Source organism: Colossoma macropomum, unplaced genomic scaffold, assembly GCF_904425465.1.
Source record: "Colossoma macropomum unplaced genomic scaffold, Colossoma_macropomum, whole genome shotgun sequence".
Lineage (NCBI taxonomy): Eukaryota > Metazoa > Chordata > Actinopteri > Characiformes > Serrasalmidae > Colossoma > Colossoma macropomum.
In genome coordinates, this window is record NW_023494784.1 from 7138436 (window position 1) to 7163527 (window position 25092).

Genomic DNA, 25092 nt, shown 5'->3' on the forward strand with positions numbered 1-25092 from the left:
TCAGCCAAAACATATTGGGGTCTGACACACTGTTATCTATAAAATGGGCAAAAGTAGGCCTGTCCTAAACTGATCCAAAGGATCGGGGATCCACTAGTCTTTTATTTGTATTTTTTATCTTTTATTTTTATTTATTTATTTTTTCCATTGTATTCACGCCACATATTCCTTTTTTAGAAGTTAACAAAGATGTCTAAATGTCTGCAGTGCAGAGCTATTTCACAGTGGAAGATGAAAACCTGTGATATCCGCAGCTCCAATGTTTCCACTGTGTTGGAGCCACATTTCATCTAAATATGGGCAGATAAAATATGAGCGAGCAGCTGTTATGCTTCAAGTTTATTTTCTGCCACTTACTGCACGAAGCGTGCTGCCAGAAGCACATGCAAAATGGCATGTTTTTCACTCGCGAGTGGCTGAAAACGAAACTATTGTAGAAATATTTTGCTTCACCAGCTGTGCTGCTTCTGATTTGAAAGGAGATTTAGCGGAAACAGAACATCCAAAGCTATGACTGCAGCTACTGTCTGCACATCAGTGCCATAAGAAATGATACCATAAGTACATAAGTAAACTAAAAAAAAGCTAGCAGTTCAGAGTGTATAGTACTATGCACATATTAAGCAATTTCACTGTAGAATATTAAAATAACTAGTAGACAAATTCTCAAGAGATCAAATTGGATCATAAAACAATATTAAACACAATATAAATGATCATTTAAAAAGAAAGTGTGTTCAAAAACACAGTGTCACCAGGGGACACCTTATTCACGTACTAGAAATGAAGTAATTTATTGCAGTATTATTTGGCAGTCTAGTGTGTCTTGTGTGGCTCCATGAAAATACAAAGATCAGATTGGTATCAGCCAACGCTCAACATTAAAGTTCATGAGCCAAAAACAGAAATACATTACATAGCTTAAAGCAGCAGCAGCCTGAATTTTTCCATACTTTTGTCCATTTTTATAGATAACAGCACATCATACAATGTCAGAAACCTCATGATCTGTTATGTAGAGATTACTTAGTTTGAGACAAAGTGTGTGATGGTTTTAGGTATGCAGTTTGCACCATGCAAATTGGTGAGCTGTAAGCTTCCAGTACTTGTTAGCTACATTAGCCTTGAGGCATCAGTGAAAACTAAAGAGATGATCTCCAGACACTTTGAGAAAGTTCTAGATTTAATCTTTGGCTGAACTATTTTTTTGCAAAGAGTAGAAAATGAAATCTTCATTTTGAGCATGATGCCATTTGTTTACCTTGAGATAAAGTCTAGAATACTGTGTGTCTTTAGGTAGTTTGCGTTCATTGTTAGTGAATCACGCTTCAGTTTCACGCTCTCTGTTTCTGGCTGTAGCATCTTATCAAAGCCCTCCATCAGTTATCATAGTTCTGACTGTGCTGGATGTGATGGAGGGGCTGATAAGGCCAGCTGGATCGTGGGAGCTGACAGTGCTTTGTGAGATGCTGATGTGGTTGTCGCAGAGGAAGGAGCTCCAGATCCTGCTCGTCATGGCCACGTTATCTGCCTTCCAGGCTACGCTCAGATCCACCATAGATTGCCCTGCTGTCAGTCAGACTGCGTTTCTGATCTGCCCCACTGCCTGCCCTGCCCTGTGCACAGGCCTGGACAGTAAACTGATAGTTAAAATGACCAAAATCAAAAGGTTTACATCAATAATGCACATGTAAGTTATTGCTCATAAAATAATGATGCTATTTTGATCTTTAATTCAGTATTGAGAGGTGGCACTGTGTACCTTTTTCATGCTAGATGGGAAGGAAGAAGTCTAGCTGTTCAGTCACAACAGCACATTGCAACAAGACAGTTAGCAGAGTTAGCTAGCATTAGCAATTTTCTGTGTTTAAACTGCTCAAAACAGACATTATATCTCTCTCAGCCTTTTCGAGAACAACAACAACAATAACTATAAAACTGAAGTTCAAAAAGCTGCAGAGAAAATGAGGCTCCTAACAACCACCTGGAAGACCTGGTAGACCCCAAAACTGCCCCCATCAGATAAACAGCACTTAAAGCTTTCATCTCTGAGAGAGAGGAGAAAATCAAGCTGCTTCAGATCTGAAAACATCCACAGGTGTTTCTGTCCATCCTTCCACTGTGAGAAGACGACTCAGCGCTGTGGGTCTGAAAGGATGTGTAGCTGTCAAGAAGAACCTCCCTGAGAAAAGGAACATCTGCACTGGAATATTGGACATCTGGGATGTGGCGTGAGGTTTTATAGACTGATTAATCAAAATTTGTATTTGGGATTACTTTGATCGTGAGAAGCAAAAAGTGCTAAACCAACTTCTAAGACTGAACTTTGGAGGTGTGTCTGCAGATTTTGTTGAAAAACTGAAAGTGACTCTCCTGAAAAGAATGGAAGCTGTAAAAGGCAAAAGGATGGACAGATTATATACTGAAAAAATAGAATTATACTCCTTTTTGGAGGCGTTTGAGTAATTTTCCATCAGATACATGTTTCCTGCTTTTTTCCTAACACTACATTTTGCCTGAAAGTAAAATAAAGTGGGGCTGGGTTGTTACTTACAGATGGTACACTTGCAGAAAAATGGCATCTTGTCAAGTGAAATGATAAATCTAGTTGATATATCTAATATTTCCCATTTCGAGATGGTTGTGCACTGATTATAAGATTATCTAGATTACCAGGTATTTTTTACTTATTTTAGGTCATTTTGTTAGGGTAAATTATCTCACTGCACTGGCACAAAATTTGCTGGTTCTAGCTCATTTCTTACAACAAGCATAATTATCTGCCAATATAGTGAGATAATTTTACTTAATAAAATTACTGAAAACAATACAAATGTCTAGAAATAAGGTAAATAATCTTAAAGTTGCTTAATAATCTCAACAGGAGAAATTAGATTTCTTGCCTATATATAAGATCATTTTACCTGACCATTTTTTGCAGGGTACACAAGGATGTGGGTTTGAGGAAATCATCTCAGAACAAGCAGGAAGTAAAAATAAGGCTGCACATTCTCTGCAGAGCAGAATTGGATTGATTTTCTTAAATGAGATGATTTGACTGTGATTCTTTTGGGAATGATTCAGTGCATCATGAGATCTCAAATTCTGATTCCATTATTTTGGCATGATTTCAAATTATTTGGCAAAATCTCATGAATACTCAATTGTAGAAGAACCAGCTATACTGTAGTGAAGTATAGATCATAAAAACAATTCACCTTCTTTGGTTTGAAAATAGCCAAAATTGCCACAGTAGAATCACTGCCTTCAGAATAACGTATCACAATGCATTTTTACCCTAACAGAACATCAAAATATGTTTTACCATCTAAAAACCTAATAAAATGAGAAATATTGAATGCGTGGCTGAGAGCGAGTGGCCATAGGAATGAGCTGCGGCTCCAGCTTGATACTGTCAGTCCCTCAGGTCAGCACTCATGCATTTAGATCCACTGTAGATCGTCCTGCTGCCACTCACAGAGCACTTCCTCTCTCTCTGTCCCACATCCTGCCCTGGCCGAATGCGCCCACAACCCTCCTGCCCCCAGGTGCTGCTGGGGCCAGGCCAGCGAGGAAAAGGCTGCAATCATAGCCACCATCTCTGGTCTGATCAGAGAAGCCTGGACCACACAGGGCAAGTTCAGGCAGGTCCACTTCCTAAATGGCTGGAGGTGACAGCTTTAACCTTTAGAAGTGGCAGTTATCAACGGCGATAACACTGCAATTGTATGTGAAATATTTATGACCAATAGTTCACTGGAAAATGCAGGTTTGTAAGTAGAAGAGGAGATATTTTATTAGGACTTAGTTTTTTGCTGAAAGAAAAGCTGTTCTTTGCATTCTGCCATGTTTTTGTCAGTTTTGACATTGAAACAAATAGAAAAAGTCCAGAGTGCTGACCCAAACCTGTCAAATGTAAATCTAATACGATTCAAAATGACAGTAATAACTCTAGACTTCTAAGGGTTAAATTTCCACCCGATCCTCCGGGTTCAAAGTTGGAGGCATTTGAATATCTATATTTGGCTGTAAGCACAGAGCACTGGGCATTTGTCCTCAGGGCGGCTGCAAATGCTTCCCCCAGGATGTCTCCCATCTCCTGCAATGATTAGCCATGATTATCCTGATCATAAAATACGCCCACGCTGATCTGCATAAAGTGTTAAGCATACCACAGATGGAAAGAGAGATTGTGTTGAGACTTTTGTGTTTGGATATGCAAAATCAGTATAAGAGGCTTTGAAGTGTGACATGTTACTTGCAGCTTGGACGGTTTGTTGTGATCGGTTGTTGTTAGCTTTGGCCTGGACTGCCTGATTTCATTTGCTTATCCGCTTCATTAAATGGAAACCGCTTCCTCTCATAGCCGTTGTTAAGGACCTTTTTAGGTAAATTGAGTCAGTCTTCATACCTACAGGAGATAGAGGTCTCGAGAACAAGCCACCAGCACATAAACCACAGCATAAAGAATTCATGATGCCTCCGAGGGTGGGTGGGTGTTTGACACCTGGTTAGGGCGACCTCCCACTTAAAGAGCTGCTGATAACAGAATGCAGCGGAACAGTGGGTTGGAATGGAATTAAGTAAGAAACAATGGGAGAAAACCATAGATAGGATCAGGCATCTGAACCAGTAGTATGGCATTAACCAACTAACCCACCACCCTGTCAGCCTTCTAACCAACTAAGCCAATACCTCAGCACCAAACTAACCCAATACTCCAATATCCCACCACATAACTCACCTACCAGCCCAATATCCCACCAGCTAACTAAGCCAAAATCTCAACATCTTATCTCTCTACTACCCCAACACTGCATCACCCAGCTTACTCAATACCTCAAGATGCAGCTAGCCCAATCCATCATCACCAAGCTAACCCAATACCTCAACATGCAATTAACCCAGTAATCCAATACTTCATCACTCAACCCAACAGCTCAACTAACCCATCACCCATACCGCAACACCCCACCATCCGAATAATCCAATACACCAACTAGCCCAGTACATCATCGCCCAACTAACCCAATAGCCCAACATTCCACCACCCAAATAACTCAATACCTGATCACCCAGCTGACTCAATGCCTCATTAACCAACCATCATCACATTCCCAACTAAATCAATACCCCAGCTACCATCACCTAGCTAGCCTAATACCCCAACATGCAACTAGCCAAATAACCCATCACCCTGCTTACCAATCATCCTATTAACCAGCTAATCCACCATCCCAAAACCTAACTTAATACCCCAGCACCTAACTAAATCAGTACTCCAACATCCCACCACACAATAGCCCAACACCCTGCCAACCTACTAACCCAACACCTCAGCGTCCCATCTCTCAACTACCCCAACACACCATCACCCAGCTTACTCAATAGCCCAACATGCAACTTGCCCAATAACCAATCACCCAGTTAACCAAATACCCCACATCCAACTAACCCAGTCCCAGTGAGGCACCCAAGTCAATACCCCTTCACCCAGCCTAACACACCAACATCCCTTCACCCAACTAACCCAATAGCCCATGTGTTAACTGACCTATGACCCTGGTATATCACCACTCAAATAACCCACTATTCTATGGGCCTACCATCCGACTACCCCAACTCATGCAAAACCACGCCATCACACCACTCCGATACACCACCCCAAATTCCACCCCTCTATCCCACAACTCCCCTACCGCAGTCCACCATCCAACCCTGAGCTCCACCCTCATGTAAGGGAAAGCACACCCAGGCTGAACCATGGCCGAATGACAGAAAATAACGCAATCGTCTTTTTAAGCGGCAACTGCTCACACAACTGAAACCCAATCCTTCAGTTTTGACAGACAAAACTCGACTTATCTCTCAAGCTGTTCAAGCTGTGCTGTGTCCCGGGGCGGCTGTGAGGTGGGGGGGCTATAGAATGTGGGAGAGCAGTGGCGGGGGGTTGTTTGTGCAGAGGCTGTTGATAGGGGCGGGTGCTGGAGTGTCTGTCAGTACTAAGGGTGGCCTCTCTTCCTCCCGGTAATTGGATCTGAAAGTTTATAACTGGGGCTGACAGATGAGCGCATTGTTGAAAGGAAGGGAGGGGCTTCCTCAGCCAGACGCTGAACTTGGCCTTGTCATGCAGAGCCGCACAGGTCCAACGGTGACTCACAACAACGTTTTCTATTTATAGCGATTTGTTTGTGGCATTATTCTAGCAAGATGTGACATTGTTTACAACAGTTTAATGACTACTGACATGAGCAGATATCAGTCACTGCACTGGTGAATCACTAACATGATTTTGGCTAAAGGGGAATTCCACTGATTTTCTGCGTAATTCGATTGATCAGATGTAAACAAAGTCATTTAGAGCGGTTTGATTGTAGAGAAGCTGTAGCAACAAGTAGCAACAAAACGAAGTGTGCAAATCACTCACGTACGTATTTAAATCTCTGGTAAGACACTTAGAATAGAAATAAACAACAACACCGGGTTTGTAAATGAGCACTTTAATGCAGCTGAATATTTATATACAGTATAACTGAAGGCAGTCAAAAGTATGTGCACCTCTGGTGACATGTTTTGTAGAATTCCACAAAAATAGTGAACACATTGTCTATAAAGAACATTTTAATACACAACTACTGTTTATTTACTGATTTCAACATAATTAAGAAAAAGTAAAAACATAACACATTGAATAAAAAATAACATGTGGCCTGTGCAAAAGTTATGGCACACTTTATATTTATGCTTTTTGTCCAAAATGTTGCTCTCCTTGAAGGAATTGTTAACTTATTTTCACTTAGAAAATCAACAAAACGTCATTTGACCGATGGTTTTGCATATGATTGTACCATGTATTGATGATAAAACTAGTAGCAAATAACACAGAACAACTACACTGTAGAAAAGAGATGTTGTTTTAACTTAAACAAAGTAACCAAGTGGCCTTAAAATTTTGAGTTCATTCAACATCTAACAGTAAGTTAACGGATCAATAATGTGTATGTTACATTCTTTTAACTGATTATTTTAACACAGAACACTAAAAACATCATCTTAGCAAGAGAAAACTTTTTAAATCTAGCCAGTATATCTAATATTCCTCATTAGTGGGTTGTTGTAAGAATATTATACAAATATTTAACTTATTTCTAGACATTTTTTACTTTTTTAAGTCATTTTATACTATTAAAGTGTTTTATTCCATTGGCAAGTCATTTGTTTCAAGCATTATTTCTCAAAACATGTAAATTCAATGACGAATTCACTAAATAAAATGACTCAAAACATGTAAAAATGTATAGAAATAGGTTGTGTATGCTTATAATACTCTTACAGCAGCCTCATAGTGATAGATAGACATGAATAATAGACATGTCAGCTAAACTTAAGATGTTTTCATTCACTAGGATGACATTTTTTGCAGTGAATGAACTCAGAATGTTAAGGCAGCCAGGTTGCTTACCTAAAGTTTAAAAACTCTTTCCACAGTGTACAGAAGTGTTGTGATGTTGCAGATTGTAACTGACATTAGCTCTAGTTACAGTAGCAAAACATGGCATACAAATTGAACCAATCTGCTGTTTTTCCCCACCAAACTGCTCTAACAGTCGTTGCCCAGCTGCACTGCGGTTGGTTGCTAGGAGCACTGCTGTTTGCCAGACGTTAACCTGCGTTTCCTGCGCCATGTGTGTGTTTTTTGCAGGTTGTGGTGGACCACATGAGGAGGAAATGCAAATGCCACGGCACGTCGGGCAGCTGCCAGCTGAAGACCTGTTGGCAGGTGACCCCTGAGTTCCGGATGGTGGGCTCCTTGCTGAAAGAGCGCTTCAACCTGGCTACGTTAATCAAAGCCCACAACCGCAACACGGGGCAGGTGGAGCACGCTCACCCGCACCACCGCAGACGGGCCAACAGCCACGACCTCGTCTACTTCGAGAAATCGCCGGACTTCTGCGAGAGGGACCCCGGGTCAGACTCGGCCGGGACGCAGGGCCGAATCTGCAATAAGACCAGCCAGGGCATGGACAACTGCGAAAGCCTGTGCTGCGGCCGCGGACACAACATCCTGCAGCAAACGCGCAGCGAACGATGCAACTGCAAGTTCCACTGGTGCTGCTACGTGGTGTGCGAGGAGTGCAGGATAACAGAGTGGGTCAGCGTCTGCAAATGAGGACCAAAGAGACACAAAACACATTATAAAAAATGATATATATCTAGAGAGACGTTTCATAACAGGGAGAGACTGAGGCCTCCTGTTTTGCGATGGACTGCCGCCGCGCTGTTGCCAGCAGCCCAATGGAAACTGGGTGAAGAGCTCATAAGAGACTGACATGCTCTTGACCCCAGCTGTGCACCCCACAAGTCCAGTCACACTAGTTTGGACTTGCACTGTGTGTCATTTCAGAAAGTATTTTTTAAATTAAATAAGTTAAGGTTATAAGGTTGTTATTAAAAATATATATATTGTGGAGTCTATTGATAATAGAGCACTCAATGTTAACTCGATGTCTTATTTTTTAAAGCAATAGTTTGTCTCTAATTCAAATTTACACAGTTTTTCCCTTATCTGAGTGTAGAATATCAGACATGTTTGATTCTTTAGTTTTACGCTGGAGCTACGAAGCTTAGATGTAGATAAGAAGTAATAGAGGCTTATAACCACTGACCACGTATCCACACTCCGCCCATAAATGCATCTTTTTGTAGCTGTTGTTGCGAAGTTGGACAAGCTTTACACTGTGATAAAACACTGATAAAAGCCCCATACAAATTAAAAGACTCCCTTTTAGTTAGGTTTTAGTATGTAAACCCTCAAAATGTACCATCCATACAGCCCATATATGGAAACTAGACTGCAAAACTGCTTGTTTTAAACTAACTGCTTTTGTGATGTCATCAACCAACTCATTTACATATATCCACGTAAGTTATAATGAGTGTTTCAGTTCGGACTGCCTTTTTAATGAGGTACAGCCAATCAGAACAGAGCTCATTTACTTTAAATTGACTCTAAATGTAGGTATTGTGACGTAAACCGAGTCTGTTCTACAGTTTCTCATTAGGTTGAATTAATAACCGACTCTAAATGTAGGTATTGTGATATAAACCGAGTCTGTTCTACAGTTTCTTATTAGGTTGAATGAATAACCGACTCTAAATGTAGGTATTGTGATATAAACTGAGTCTGTTCTACAGTTCCTCATTAGGTTGAATTAATAACCGACTCTAAATGTAGGTATTGTGATATAAACCGAGTCTGTTCTACAGTTTCTTATTAGGTTGAATGAATAACCGACTCTAAATGTAGGTATTGTGATATAAACTGAGTCTGTTCTACAGTTTCTCATTAGGCTGAACGAATAACTGACTCTAAATGTAGGTATTGTGATATAAACTGAGTCTGTTCTACAGTTTCTCATTAGGTTGAATTAATAACTGACTCTAAATGTAGGTATTGTGATATAAACTGAGTCTGTTCTACAGTTTCTCATTAGGCTGAATGAATAACCGACTCTAAGTGTAGGTATTGTGATATAAACCGAGTCTGTTCCACAGTTTCTCATTAGGCTGAATGCATGAAAGTTTGTCCAAGCAACCGACAGTTGCTCTAAACATATTTATGGGCGGAGCCTGGATAAGTCAACTGCTCCAGTGCAAAACAAACCAAACTTCTGATCGACCACATTCGGGGTAAAATGTGTAAATTTGAAGAAAATAATGGCTCATAGCACAAAATAGCTGCATGTAATTCCGGTACTAAAAGAAGAATAAGAAAAAAACAAAGTTGGACCCCAAATGACTGCTCAGGCCAGGCGTCCCGACAGTGTCACAGCAGGATCGTCCAGTCTTAGCGCTGCAGTGCATTTTTGGACACTTTAGGCCAAAATTGGAAGATACACAATGTTTAACTGTCCCTATTTTTTTGCACAGAGCCATTGGTTAAAGAGTTTACTCCTAAACTCTGAGTTTAATGATGGTATTATATACCATTTATACCAGCTTTGAAAAGCCAGCATGTGTGTACTACCATTTTATTACATAAACTACACTAGTGCAGGTAAAAATACTGATCCGCTCAAGGACTGTTCTGCTTGGTCAAGTCTGCTGAGGCTTTTTGAATACGGACATCAGTGGTTTTGGAGATTCTTGAGCAAGCAGTCGAACACAACGTGGGGGAGGCGTTCCCTCATTATGCATTTATTTATACCTGCAACCCTACTGAGATCTCACAAGTCCTCAACGTTCCTGTGAAGAAACTGGACCGAACTCTCTGTGGACGCATCGTGTGGATTTATGTGGACGCTGGTTTTTCGGTTGCACTCGTCCTTCTGTGTACTACCATTACGCTCGTCAGAGCTCTCCATGTCTGTCAGCCGATGTTGTTGTATAATCAGTCTTCTGACCACACCCTTGCTGAAGATCATCTCCGTAACCTTGTTCACCGACTCCTCAGCCAAACTAAGTCGAACACAACTGTTTAAAAATACTTTTTCATTCACAAAGCAACAGTTATTTTTAGCACTATCAGTAATAATGTGCTGCTTACCTCCCTAAGCTGATATTTAATATGTTTTATATTTCTTTCTTTACCAGTAAGCCTCTTAATTTGCCTGTAGAATGAGGGAATCATGGTGTGTCTGTAAAAAAAGATTCAGGCTAGGGCTGCACAATATGGACAAAATAATAGTATTGCGATTATATTGCTATATATTTTGATAGCAATGCACTGTGCATTAGATTAAAATGGATTATTGTATCAGAAAATGATATTAGTTAAAGGGTAATTGCAAAATTTTGGGCAATTCCTGCATAATTTAATCACTGAGATGGTCACAAAGTCATACACAGTTGTTTATTGGAGAAAATACATATTTCTTTACAGTGGTGGTGATAGGAACCAGGGGTCGCCATGACTACAACACAAATATAGACATTTTATTTACTATCCAAAACCACCAGTGAACCTACACGAGTTTTATCAGAAAAAAAATAATTTCTCCTGCATGTGTCTCTCCACCATAAATGGATTTTAAAAACATTTTTTAACCAAATATTATAATTAAACTGTCTTAAAACAGCGTCTCAGTCATCAGGCAGTGAATTCATAACCATTTCATGTAGTAACTTTCTGTGAGGGAGCTTTTAGAGCTGGACGTCTGGTTCCTATCACCTCCACTCTGAACAGATTTCAAAATAGTTTTATAAATTTTTGAGTATTTTGAGCAAAACACTGTATTTTGTTGGATTATACTGGCACACAAGCTCATCTGGAGCTGTGATGGGTCAGGATGCTCCCAGTAATCACTGTATTGGTTAGAGGCTCAGATTTCTGTGCCAGTTTGGTAAAGGCCAGTATCGTGATAACGATTAACAATACTCTGTGCAGCCCTAAACAGACGAACATGCTCCCCTCCAGTGTAAACACATCATTTTTACACAGTGGATGAATCCGTAATCCTCACTGAGCTCAAAGTTTTTGCAGTGCTATAATCTCTTAATTAGGAAACAACAACTTCCAGCTCAAAGCTGCTCCCTCAGGCACAAGCTCCTACAGGGGAACCCCGACCTGAAGCGGAGGGGATTTTTACTGCTTCACTGATGTTCTTTTACCTGCAGAAGAAAAAAAAAAATGTTCCTGAAAGCACATTTGTCAAAATGTCTCACAGCCCACTGATTTTGCATGTTTGGTTTTCGTCCTTTTTTTTTCGGTTGAAGCTTCTCTTTCCCTGTCATTCGATTAAGTTTTGTAAGTTAAATTTGACTGTTTGCACATTTATAGAAATTCTGTTCTGGAGAAAAGATGAAATGACTGACCTGAAACTCTTTGTGCGGCAAACGTGGATAATATGCATTTTTTTATTTAAAATTGTATAATTTTTTTAAGTTTGAATTTATAAGTTATTTTATTTTGTGGATAACTTAATATTTGACAAATAATAAAAAAAAAAATATGAAAGAAAAGATGTACATCCTGACTAATTTTAATATTCAAGCATCCATAAGAGTTAATGAGTGAATATTTGCTTAACCAACAGGAAGGAAAAATAAAAACAAAAACAAAAAAAAGAAAATGCAATTCCTGAAAAATGTTTAGAGTGATTGCATAGCATAAGCATTTTCCAGATGGTTGCTAGGGTGTTGCCAGGCAGTTGCTATGGTAATTTAGGTGTTCGAAAGTGGTCACTGTGCTATCCTGGGTGGTTGCTAGAATGTTTAGGTGGTTGCTAAGGTGTTCATAAGTGGTTGCTATGCTATCCTGGGTGGTTGCTAGGGTGTTGCTAAGTGGTTGTGATGGTGTTCCAGGTGATTAATAGGGTGCTTATAAGTGGTTGCTATGGTATCCTGTGTGGTTGCTAGGGTGTTGCTATGTGATTGCAATGGTGTTCCAGGTGATTGCTAAAGTGTTCATAAGTGGTTGCTGTGCTATCCTGGGTGGTTGCTAGGATGTTGCTAAGTGGTTGTGATGGTGTTCCAGGTGATTGCTAGGGTGTTCATAAGTGGTTGATATGCTATCCTGGGTGGTTGCTAGGGTGTTTCTAGGTGGCAATGGTATCCCAGGTGGTTGCCAGGATGCTGCTAGGCAGTTGCTTTTTCCAAACTTGCTTTTTTTGTGCTTGTTTTAAGTAATTTTATTAAGTAAAATTATTATAATCTCACTATATTGGCAGAAAATTTTGCTTGTTTTAATAAAATGTGCTTGAAACCAGATAGATTGTCTGCCAGTAAAGTAAGATCTTTTTACTTAATGAAACTACTTAAAACAGGTAACAAATGTCTGCAAAAATAAGCTGAATGATCTTATAATAAATGCAAAACCATCTCAAAATAAGAAATATTGGATATATCAGCTAGAATTAGGATAGTTTTACTTGACAAGATACTATTTTTTGCAGTGTGAATTCAGTGAATGCAGGACTCCAAAACACTTGTGATGAAAAGTTACTTTTATGGTATAAAAACAGTCTTGAAGGTGAATCTGGAGAAATATTTGTTTGATCGCTGTTAAAATTCACAGATGACATTGCTACAAGGACACTTAAAGATGACCAAAAGCACATTCTACTGGAACCTCTATAACTAGATGAAAACTCACATCTTAACCCATTAGTTTGGGCCCTGCTCTCCCTACTTGAGCACCTGCACTCATTCCTGTATGAAAGGCATGGATTCTACGGCAATTTCTGACCAAACAAGCACAAACTGCAAAAGCATAGAGGTGAAGAGCTTTTTCCACGGCCATGTTTGCGTGCAGTGGGCGAGAGAGAAGGAGCGTGTTACATTATACAGTGTGTTTTTTTCCCCTGTGTAGGATATAATCACCAAGTCAAGTGCAAGGATGGGAGAGATATGCTTTCAGAGCAAACAGAGCTGTTGATGTGTCCATTCATACAGAAATATTCTTATCTAAACACAGAGAGTGAGAGAGACAGAGAGAGAGAGAGTGGGGCTGAGTGGGCGAGAGAGCAGAAAAAGCTTTTTCTCTCTCCTCTGGTCTCAGGATCCTCCGCGTGGTGCATTTTCAGACAGAGCTTGTTGCACTTATAAAATAAGCCTTTCTAAACAGGCTCATCTAAAAAAAAATAAAATCATACTGTAATTTTATATGAAATATTTCTCCCTCGTTCTGTTTGTTAGTGGAAGAGGAGATATTTTATTATGATTTCAATCTGAAAAAGTTCTTGTCTACAATTAAGTTAGCTTAAAAAAAAAGCCAAATTGTTGCTCTTCATTTTATTATTTTGTTATTGTTTTCATATGCTCACAGTTTTCGAGCTAGAACCATGAAAAAAGTTTAATAAAGCATATATGAGAATAGTGTGCTTGTGCTTTTGGGACCGATCGCATGTATTATTTTTAGAAAGCATGCATTCACACATTTTTTTCCCATAGGAAATGAATGGCAGAATGTTGAGAAAATTTAAATGAAAACTACCACAATATATGTCACAAAGGACATCTCTCAAACTGCCTATAGCTGCAGCCTAGCAATACCTTAGCAACCACCTGGGATACCATAATAATGGCCTAGCAACACCTTAGCAACCTACTTGGATAACAAAGCAACAGCCTAGCAGCATCTTAGCAACCACCTGGGATAACATAGTAATGGTCAAGCAACAGCTTAGCAACCTCCTGGGATACCATAGCAACAGCCTAGGAACACTTGAGCAACCACCTGAGATTCTATATCAATAGCCTAGCAACATCTTAGCAACCACGTGGGATAACACAGCAAGACCTTAGCAACTACCTGGAATATCATAGTAATGGCCTAGCAACACCTTAGGAACCTCCTTGGATAACAAATAAACAGCCTAGCAGCATCTTAGCAACCACCTGGGATAACATAGTAATAGTCAAGCAACAGCTTAGCAACCTCCTGGGATACCATGGCAACAGCCTAGGAACACTTGAGCAACCACTTGAGATTTTATATCAATTGCCTAGCAACATCTTAGCAACCACCTGGGATAACACAGCAACACCTTAGCAGCTACCTGGGATACCATAGTAATGGCCTAGCAACACCTTAGGAACTTCCTTAAATAACAAAGTGACAGTAAAAGTAATTTATTAGGTACCAATTTAATTACATACTTATGTTTAGGTAGTACAAAACAATGGTAATAATTCCTTTTATTACAATTTTTCAATTCTTCACATCAAAGCATTGATAGAGAAAGTATGTAACTACGTGATTAATTATTTAATTACTTAAATATAGTACTTAGTAGGTATATCAAATTTAATGTGTTTATGAAGTGATAAATTACTAACGCCACTGATTTTTAACATTTAACACTAATTTCTACCCATCCGTAGTAGTGCAGGCTGAAGCCCAACTGCAGCGTTCTGTATGCTGCTATGATAGAATGCATGACTGTAGCACTCTCGTTCAAAGGCAGCTTTTAAATGGCTTTTAAAGTGACACCTTCAGCAGACTGCACTGGACAGTGCAGGCAGTGTGGGAGATACATGGATAAATCAACCAGCAGGAAACTAACAAATGCAACAGCAAAGTGGAGCTCCAGTTCAGTTCCCCTCGAGAGCCTCCACTGTAACAAGAATCCACAAGCCGTACGAACGAGAGTGAGAGGCTACAATCACACAGGAGCTGAACCACTGACTGTAAACACGGATGAGCCAAAACATTAGGTCCACCTACTTATTATGCTGTTTGTCCTCCACAACCCACTGAGGCATGGACGCTACAACACCTCTGAAGGTGGACAGCCTGTCACCGCTTCATGGTCTACTACCTTTTTTGCTGTGTATAACAAAATATACTGCTTTGTAAATCAAAACAAGTCTTACTTTAGGGTCAAATTTGAGGAAACAAATTTGAGGAAACATTTAATGAACTCTGAGATTCTATAACAATGGCCTAACAACACCTTAGCAACCACCTGGGACAACAAAGCATCATCCTAGCAGCATCCTAGCAACCACCTGGGATAACATAGTAATGGCCTGGCACAGCTTTGCAACCTCCTGGGATGCCATAGTAACAGCCTAGCAACACTTGAGCAACCATCTGAGATTCTATAGCAATGGCCTAGCAACTTCTTTGCAACCACCTGGGATAACATGGCAACACTACCTTTTTTGCTGTGTGTAACAAAATATACTGCTTTTTAAACAAAACAAATCTTTCTTTAGGGTCAAATTTGAGGAAACGTGTAGACGCCCTGTTAATTACATTTGCATAATGAACTCTTGTAAAATTCAGTATATAGAAAACCAGCAACCGTTATCATAGGCTTCTAAGGATTAGCTTGATGTATGGTGTATGCATTTTGCTACCTGTGCTCAGGTGTTCAGACGTACACGGCAAATCCGTCCAATATTTTCCATGATACAAAGTCAGGAGAAAAACATTCTGACATTATTCATCTTGTACCTGCAGGGAAACTCAGCAGAAATGACATGAAGGGAATAGTTAGGCAATAAAATGTAATTTACATGATACGCAATTTACCTTATTGTAGTCGATCAGCCAAGACATATTTTTTAAATTTGACAGGAAGCCATTGTAAACTGAATAAGGCCAGAGGAACGTGCTCAAACTCTCTTTTCCTGGTAAGCTCACAGGCTGCTGCATTCTGAAGGAATTGAAACCAATTTAAAGAGACAGGAGGGAGGCCAGCAAGCAAGGTTAGCTTTACATGGGAACCTTAATGCAATTTCAGTTGCTTGAAACCTGCATGAAACTAAATTGCACTTGAGTTGCATAATGTAAAGTGTCTTGCAACTCTTTTGAAATTCAGTTGCAACAGCTCCAAGGGTCTCAACTGAAACAAGTTGCATGAAACAGCCAATCAAAATGACGATCACGTGATCACATCAGGCCGACATTCTTTCAAACCATAGATTTCACTGAATCACTGGACAAGACAATAAAACAGAAGCTGGTTTATTGGTAGTTTTTAATTTTGTCAGTTTCCTGATCCTGAGTTTCTCAAAACTAACATTTCTGTATCCAGCTTCTTTATCTAGCCTGCTAACACTAACAGCTGTTTAAACAGCTGTTTGTGCAGCATTTAATCTTCTTTAGCTGCTGTTATTAATTTACATAGCTAGATTTATTTTCTCCTTTAATGCCCCCCTAATTTTACCTAGAGCTGAGATCCATTTGGGATCCAAACAATAAAAATTATTAGTGAAGAATAGAATGAGATGCAGGTCGCTTCTAGAACAGAATGAGCGAGATGTCAAATCTGTCTAACCATAATGGCTATTAAAACACTAATTTTCAAAGCATTGGCATAAAAACTCAAATATATAGTAAACAACCCTAGATAAATAGATTGAGACACATATATAAATATAGTAAAAATGGCTATAAGAGTTGGAAAAAAATCATAAAATGCAGCAAATATGTAAATTACACATCACAATTGACTTCATTAGCGAGAACAATATGGTGAACAAAATGTGAGCTGATAATTTGGGTAACTAGTGCAGTAACAATGTGTTGCGTGCAACTTTGTTTTTTTTATTTGTTTCATGTAACTGTCAAATTGCACTGAAATTGTGTTGCAGTCAACACACAAAATGCAACTAGATGCATATAAAGTTGTCACCATGTAAAGCCAGCCTAACACATCACAGCAGTCTATCCTGTCTTTCTGCAGACCTCTAGAAATCGACCCTGGTGTTTTTAATAAATATAATAAAAATAAAATGTTCTTTGTCTGTAACTCTGCTATAAACTAGGACGCTGTTGTATCTCTGTGTCTGAAATGTTGTGACTCTGTGTTGAGCTGCTAGTGAGCAATGAGGGGTGAAAGGCAAGGGGTGAGAACTCCTGAGTGGTGCAACCTTCTGAGCACTGGCTTTATTGTCAGGTGATCACGAGTTCAATCCCTGGTGATGCTACAGCCGTCCATGGCTGGGAGTCCAAGACAGCACAATTGGCCTCGCTCTCTCTGGGTGGGTAAGATGGCCCTACCTCCTCCCATCACTCAGCTGATGTAACAGAACTGGTGGTTAGTGTTCTCCTCCAAGCACGTTGAGCTGTCCACATTAGTGGCAGTTCATCAAAAAGATGCAGTGACTGGCTTCCCATGACACCAAGGAATCTTGTGCTTGTGAAAATTGGAAACCTCCCACCAAAAGAGATGGGCAGAAGCCTGAGGGGCCTCCAAAACAGGTGAAAATTGCATTGCATTTTATTATCATTGCAAAAAGGGGCTAATCTAGTTGGCATGAAAGCATAAACAGTGTCTTCTCTTTATAGATAAGAGTGTCATACAATGTCAAAAACATACATACATACATCATCTAAACCGCTTATCCTTCTGGGTCGTGGTGGGGTGCTGGAGCCTATCCCAGCTGTCATTGGGCGGAAGGCACGATACACCCTGGACAGGTCGCCAGTCCATCACAGGGCAGACAGACAGACATACACATTCACACACTCACTCACACCTAGGGGCAATTTAGCATGTCCAATCAGCCTGACTGCATGTTTTTGGACTGTGGGAGGAAACCGGAGTACCCGGAGGAAACCCACGCAGACACGGGGAGAACAGGCAAACTCCACACAGAAATGACCCTGGTCACCCGGCCGGGAATCGAACCCAGGCCATTCTTGCTGTGAGGCGACAGCGCTATGTCAAAAACAACATTTATCTATTTGAGATTACACCACCACATGGTTTGAGGCAATCGTGAGAAGATTTAGCCATGTTGTTAGCATTGTGCTAATTAGTCACATATACGCTTCCATTATTTTTAAGTTACATTACCCTTCGCAGCTCCACTACACTTGTCTGGGCTGAACAACTAAAACATCATGTACATTTCATTCGTCACCTATTGCTTTAATAGATTTAGATGTATGTGAATATGAATAAGACCCAAAAAAAAAAACATACATTAATCAAAAGGAGAATCCTACAGTAACCACAAACACAAATGTCTTTACTGCAATGTTCATGCAGTGTTCTCTCTGTGAGTGAGTACTGACTCAGTACTGACGTCTACATGCCTTTGCTCTGTTCTTCTTTTTGACTTCGCAAGACTGAAAACTTTGAAATAAACATCCTCAGGCAGAGTTTAAAGAGGTTTAAACCTCAGCAGAAACATGTTGATTTAAGACTGACACATTAAACCCTATGGCAGGATTAAGAGGGCACACCTTACATAAGTGAATAACGATGAGGTTAATTCCTTTTGTACGTTATGAGATTCCAATTCAGGTTAGGGGTGAGCACTTACTGTAAGTATCTTTCATAATGAATTTTACACTTGAAAATGTATCAAATAATTACAGATCAACCAATGAACACTCTAATATTGTTCACCAGATTTGCTAAATGAAATATTGTAAAGCAATCCAGACATCAGAAGGATATTTCTTTCCCTGTGTCAACACTTAGGATACATTTAAAATATATAGTTTGGTAAAACAATCATATTTACATCAATTTTCACTTTGGTACGATCATTCAAGACATGTTTGGTGTCTGAAATCTGCTTCTTTAGTTTTGCACTAGAGTTGTGAGACATTGTAGCCAGAAAGCTGTAAAATCTTACACACCACCACACAAATACAGCCAAAAGTCAGGCTTTAGAAGCACTGCTACTACTTTTAGCTATGCAACATACATGAAATGTCCAGACAGCCCATCTAATGAGTGAATATGGCTACTTTAAGGTGTCTGTACAACACATAACCTGTTTAATCTAAATAGAAAAACACTGACCAATAGTTTGTGAGTTCAGACCATGCCTTCAACATGGTGGTGGTAGTATGAGGGAAGACTGATTGAGGGAGGGGGAGAACTCTGAGAACTTGGGCTGGAGTTCTGGGCAGCTTCTGCCTGTAGCTAGAAGGTCAGACCGCCCCGCCACCCTCTCATACCTGAAGTAGGACTGATGTAGGACTGAGGAACAGGAAGGAGATGGGGTGGCGGTGGGGATCGCGAACACTTTGTCATGGGAACGGAAGGTGAGGATGTAAATTTATAGGGTGTTAGATTGGAACAAGGAGGGGTTTGAGACATGTTCCTCCCTCACAAACCTCAGTTTTAACATTACTACATACTGAGATGCTGGAGCAGCCAAACATGAGTCTGAGGTCACCATGCCCAATGCTAAGCATGCACTACAGGGGTATAAAGCCCCCCAGCATTGGGCTGTGGAGCAGTGGAACTGTGCTCTCTGGAGTGATGGAGCTCCATCCAATACCTTTGTGATGAGTTGTAGATCCAGAACTGACCATCCAACATCAGTACCTGACTGCACTAATGCTCAATCAAATCCTCACAGTAATGTTCCAATATCTAGCGTTAAGCCTTCCCAGAAGAGTAGAGGCTGTTACTGCAGCGAAGGGGGACAAACTCCTTATTAATACCCTTCATTTTTGGAGATATAGTGTAGGTTTCTGTCCATGTTTATAGATAACAGTATGTCAGAAACCACATAAGCAGGTCTATTAGAGATTTCGAGATTAGCACAGTTTCAGGCAAGCAAAAAACAAAAGAAGCAAATTTCAGACACCAAACTAGCTTTGGCTGATTGATTACATTCTGGGGTACGAGGGCAAATTGGGGAACTTTGGTGCTCTATCAAAATATTCCTCTATTTATCATATGAAGGAATATAAAAACAAACGGATAGTATCAAGCTGCATGAGAAAGAAAAGTAAACTAAGTAAACTCTAGTGGCCTGTGGCTGACCCTACAGCCGGCCTCTGTGGACTACAAATTAAAAACCAGGACTGTGTCAGTGCTGGGTATTTTGAGGGTTACTGTATTTTTTTTTTCTTTTTTTTCCATCTTGAATGTTTGGTGATGAGAGTCCAGAGAAGCAAAACAGCAGAGATGCAATGCAAAGTTCTGAGGATAAAGAGGAGCCCAGCAGCAGCTGTGGAACAAGCCTGACGTGAAATAACTGTTCTGTGTTTTTCCCCCGAGGGACGAAAGCTAAAGTGAGGGACCAGTCTCTACAAGCATGACACAGAGCAGACACAGATCACGCACCACACACACACACACACACCACACACACACACACACACACAACCACTTTCCACTACAGAGTTATTCACTACAAGTGAAAAGTCGAATTTCCACCCTTTTGTCCTTTACCTCAAATGTACTTGATCAACCAAGACATGCTTGGTGTCCGAGTCTTGTGCTGCTGATCACTAGCTAATTTATTAAGAACAGAATAGTAACTTTAATAATAACATGCTTAATTTATATGCCGCCTTTCTTAAACCCAAGAACACTTTAAAATTACAAATCGACTGTAAACAAAACATAAACACACAGTTCTCCAGTTGGCAAAATTTCCAGCTCATGAAATAGTCAAACTCTGCTACTGTGGTGAAAAGTGACCAGGCTTGTGGCCTTGTTACAGTGCAAAGTCCTTGACTCGCAGTCCAGTTAAATTGTGCTACTGCAGTGAAAAGTGACCTGGTTAGCGATCAAACTCAGCTGTTACAGTGCAAAGTTCCTGGTTCGTGGCTTAGTTAAACTCCAGTGTCATGATGCAAAGTCCCAGGTTCAAAGCCTACTTAAACTCTACTATCACAGTGCAAAGTCATTGGCCTAACACTCTGGGGTCGACGAACGTGCCAGCACATCAAATTAGATGTTTCTCAGTGGTTCTATTAATTTGTTTGTGATAATATTGCACAAAAATGCGATTTAAAGAGTTCTTGAGTCTGTAGAGTCGCCTTTTCCATTCCATCACATCACAACATCGTACACGACTCATGTCCGGAGTTATGAGCCTATGAAGAGGGGCTGAGATACACGTCATCAGCCTCTCACCGTGTGGAACTGGTGGATTTGTGTGTCTGCCTACATTTTACATGAAACTGACCAATGAACACTCAGGAAATCACTAAGCACTGACCATCACACTGGAAACCCTTCATTTTTCATTCTGTCACATCAGACACAGACTTGAAATGGTGTATAAAAAGTTTGCAGCCGCTGAAGTTGCTGCAGTGGTTTTGGAAAGGAGAGATGAGTTATCTACTGTTTCATTCATCCATTCCACTACTTTCGTGAGCCTAAGGCTTTGGTAAAACAATTTCAAGCACTAAAACAATTTGTCCACATGAGTAAAGCTATGTTTTCACAAGAGATATTAAGAATTTATAAATCCAGATTTCTTTTTCAGCTTTCAGGCCCAATTATCTCTTTACACAGAGCTTGAGGTTAGAAGGGCCTCATTATAGAGAGAGCTGAGATTCTTCTGAACATTTTGATATATAATGTGGGCATCATGTCATTTCAAAGGCAAATTTAAGAATATATAGCTGTTGTCAGAACAAAACCTCGTATCTCCATTTTGTCATTTTTCAGTTTTTTGACATAATTTGAAAAGGCCTCTTGCCCTTTACATTATTTCAAATTTTCAAAATGACTTGGAAAAAAGTCTGGTTCCATTGACTTACATTAAAAATAAAATATGTTTTTTCCTTCTCCTGTAAAGTTACCATTTTGGAGATACAAGGTTTTGTTCAGACAACAGTGATATGCGAAAAAATCAAGAAAATTCCCTTAAACTCCGGAGGATTAGAACTAGCCAAATTGCAATGTGCCCAGTGCCCAGTTCATGGCCTAGCCAAGCTCAGAAGTCACAGTCCCCAGCTTGCTATCTAGTCAAACTCTGTTATTACAGTGAAATGTGCTTTGGCTTGCTTAAGGGGCAAAATTTGTGCCAAAAAATCATTCCCCACACAATTACACCATCAAAGTAGGTTTGGTCCATGCTGTACAGTATGTCACAGCACAAATCAAGATTCATCAGATTAGGCAAAATTTTTCCTCAACTGTCTAGTTGAGTGAGCCTGAGCCCACTGTAGCCTCAGATTTCTGTACTTGGCTGACATGAGTTGAACCTGATGCGTCTTCTGCTGTTGTAGCCCATCCACCTCTATGTGTTACTTGTTCAGAGATGCTTTTCTGATCACCAGCTTTGTAAAGAGTGGTTATTTCTGTTACTGCAGCATTCCTGTCAGCCTAAACAAGGTTGACCATTCTCCTCTGACCTCTCCCATTAACAAGGAGTTTATGCTGCTCTCTGGATGTAAACTCTAGAGACTCTTGTGCATGAAAATCCCACGAGATCAGCATTTTTTTCAAAATAACCTGAAATAAATCTACTGCATGACTTTATACATTGAAGAGCTACCACATATTTGGATAACTGGATGATTGAGCAAAGGTACCGGTGTTCTTGATAAAGTGGCAAGTGAGTGTATGTTGTATCTACAAAAGTAGACAAAAATATAGAACATATTCAAGCTAGAAGAAGCCTGTTATTGATGTTTTATCTATGCAAAATATATGTCCATTTTCAAAGATGATGATACACCGTGTGGTGTCAGAAAACAAGTCTATTTGCAGTTCCAAGCAAATATGTGATGAATTAAGTGTACAATTTGCACCAGCTGATGGGGCTTTCTTTTTTCTTTCTTTTTCTTTCCTTGTTAGCAACATTATCCAGTGCCAAACTAAAGAAGGGAATGTCAGGCACCAAACGTGTTTTGGCTAATTGGTTACATTTGGGGTACATTGTGTAATAAAACTGTTGTGTAATGACTCAGAGCACAGAATAGCTGCAAGGAATTCCAGTAGTAAAACAGTACAAACGAAAAAGAAGACAACCTTCAAATGACTGCTCAAGGCCTTGTGGGCTTTGACTGACTGATTACACTTGAGGTAAGAGGGAAAATTCGGAAAATTAGACTTTTAACTGTTTGAATTTTTTGCTTTAGTTTTTAAGTAAGACAGAGCTAAGACAGGGGCCGTGGTGTGTGTTCTGTGGTGTGTGTTTTGGAAGCTGTGTGTAGTTTATCCATGCTTGTTTGACCATGCTGAAGGAATTAAAATCTGCTGAGGGCTGTGTTAGGCTGGGTCCTTTAATTAGCTGTGTTCAAACACAGGTGAACCACACAAGCACGCTTGAGTAGGCACAGGATTACAGGTACATTAAAGAGCCAATGCGACGGTTGTGTGTGTGTTTGTATGTACGTAGGCTGAGGCACACAGAAAACCTGGACTTCTAAAAGAAAGAGGAAAGAGTAGGAGCTTTACCACCTTTTCTTAATTTTTAATTTGATAGTGTCTAATGTAAGAATACAAGCTTCTAAACTAGGGGTTTCGATCTCGGTTCCTCTGCAGATTTCAGCATTCTGACTCATTAAACATAGCTGATTCAACTCATCATCTAATTAGTAAAGCCTTCAGGGGTTGAACTCAGTGTTTGACAAGGGAACATGCTAATGTCTGCAGAGCTGTGACCTGTGACAGAACCAAGTATCACTGTTTTAAACAGTGGTTGGGTGATTATTCACTGTAAAATTGTGGTAATAATATGACATGTTCTGAAGACACTGCCTCAAAACAGCTTTCCTGAAATGCAGGTGCAGTTCTCTAAAGATATTAGCAGATAGAAGCCTCATTAGCGTCAACAGAGAAACTCCAGCTACTAAGCAAGGCACTACTGAGGGAGAAGCAGTAGGTGGAGAAAACCTGCACCTCTGGGTGATTTCAGTGAGACAAAACAAGCACTTAACTGGAGGCGATAGCTAGACAGAAAGTGCAACAGCAGCTGGAGGTTCAGCTGGCTGGATCTGCTGAAATTCCTCAAGGCAATCCTGGATAGCAGCTGACAAACCCTTATGGTGGAGGACCAGGAGGCAAGAATCAGGTGCCAGCACATTGCTGCTTTGTGGCCACAGGTGGAGGACTGCACCCACCTTACTGTGGAGCAGCACATGTCAACAATGGGACTGCAAAGCCCATACCCCAAAGGTATGGGCTCGAGAGAAAGCTGCAAGAAGTGGTGCTCGCTAGGATTATCTAACCCACCAAGAATTATGGGATTTACTGGTGGTCCTGTCCAAAAGGAAGACTGGCTCATGGACTCATCAAATTTTGATACATTGGTGAAAAGTGACCCAGCTTGTGGCCTAGTTGAACTCTGCTATCGTAACACAAAGTATTTCGGCAGGTTCTCAGCTGCCAATGGAAAAACTCCTGGGCTACTTGGGAAGTTCAAAACAAATCACAAACACATCACAATCAATGCAAAACAAACAAATACCTGATGTAAATGGCAGCCAAAATGCGCACAGGATTCTTTGAAGACCAGAAACATCATTTAAGATTCAACAAGTTGCTGGAAACTTTCCTTGGAGACTCTGGATCATGTTGTCATGAATTCCTCAGGTAATAGCTGCAGATTCATTAGCTGCGTATGTATGCTGCAAATCTACCATTATACCATCCCAAAGGTGCTGAATTGGATTAAAATTTTTTGAGAGTGCCAAGAAAACATTTCCAACACCACCAACACCAGCTTGAACTGTTGACACAATGCAGGATGACATCATGGATCCATACTGTTTATACCGAACTGAATCCCTAATCTGCATGCTGCAGCAGAAATCAAGACTCAGCAGACCAAGTGGCAGTTTTGTGTCAATTTCAGGCAGCTGATGCAGATTCCTACCCCTTACCACAAAGATGATGGCTTTGATGCCTTGGTACACTCCTTCTATTTTCAGAACTCTTGGTCTATGGAGTGGCTTTCTGGCCTTGGAGCTGCAACCTAAAACAG

At 40.3% G+C, this 25092-nt stretch overlaps 1 protein-coding gene across 2 annotated transcripts in view; it reads left to right on the plus strand.

The window, feature by feature from the left end:
- Positions 1-8494, plus strand: part of wnt10a (wingless-type MMTV integration site family, member 10a) — a 48612-nt gene extending 40118 nt beyond the window's left edge. For both annotated transcript variants that reach the window (XM_036576900.1, XM_036576910.1), the window contains exon 4: positions 7703-8494. In XM_036576900.1, the coding sequence (XP_036432793.1) occupies positions 7703-8170 (468 nt within the window). In that variant the 3' untranslated portion in view covers positions 8171-8494. The remainder of the gene's footprint in view (positions 1-7702) is intronic.
- The last annotated feature ends 16598 nt before the right edge of the window (positions 8495-25092 follow it).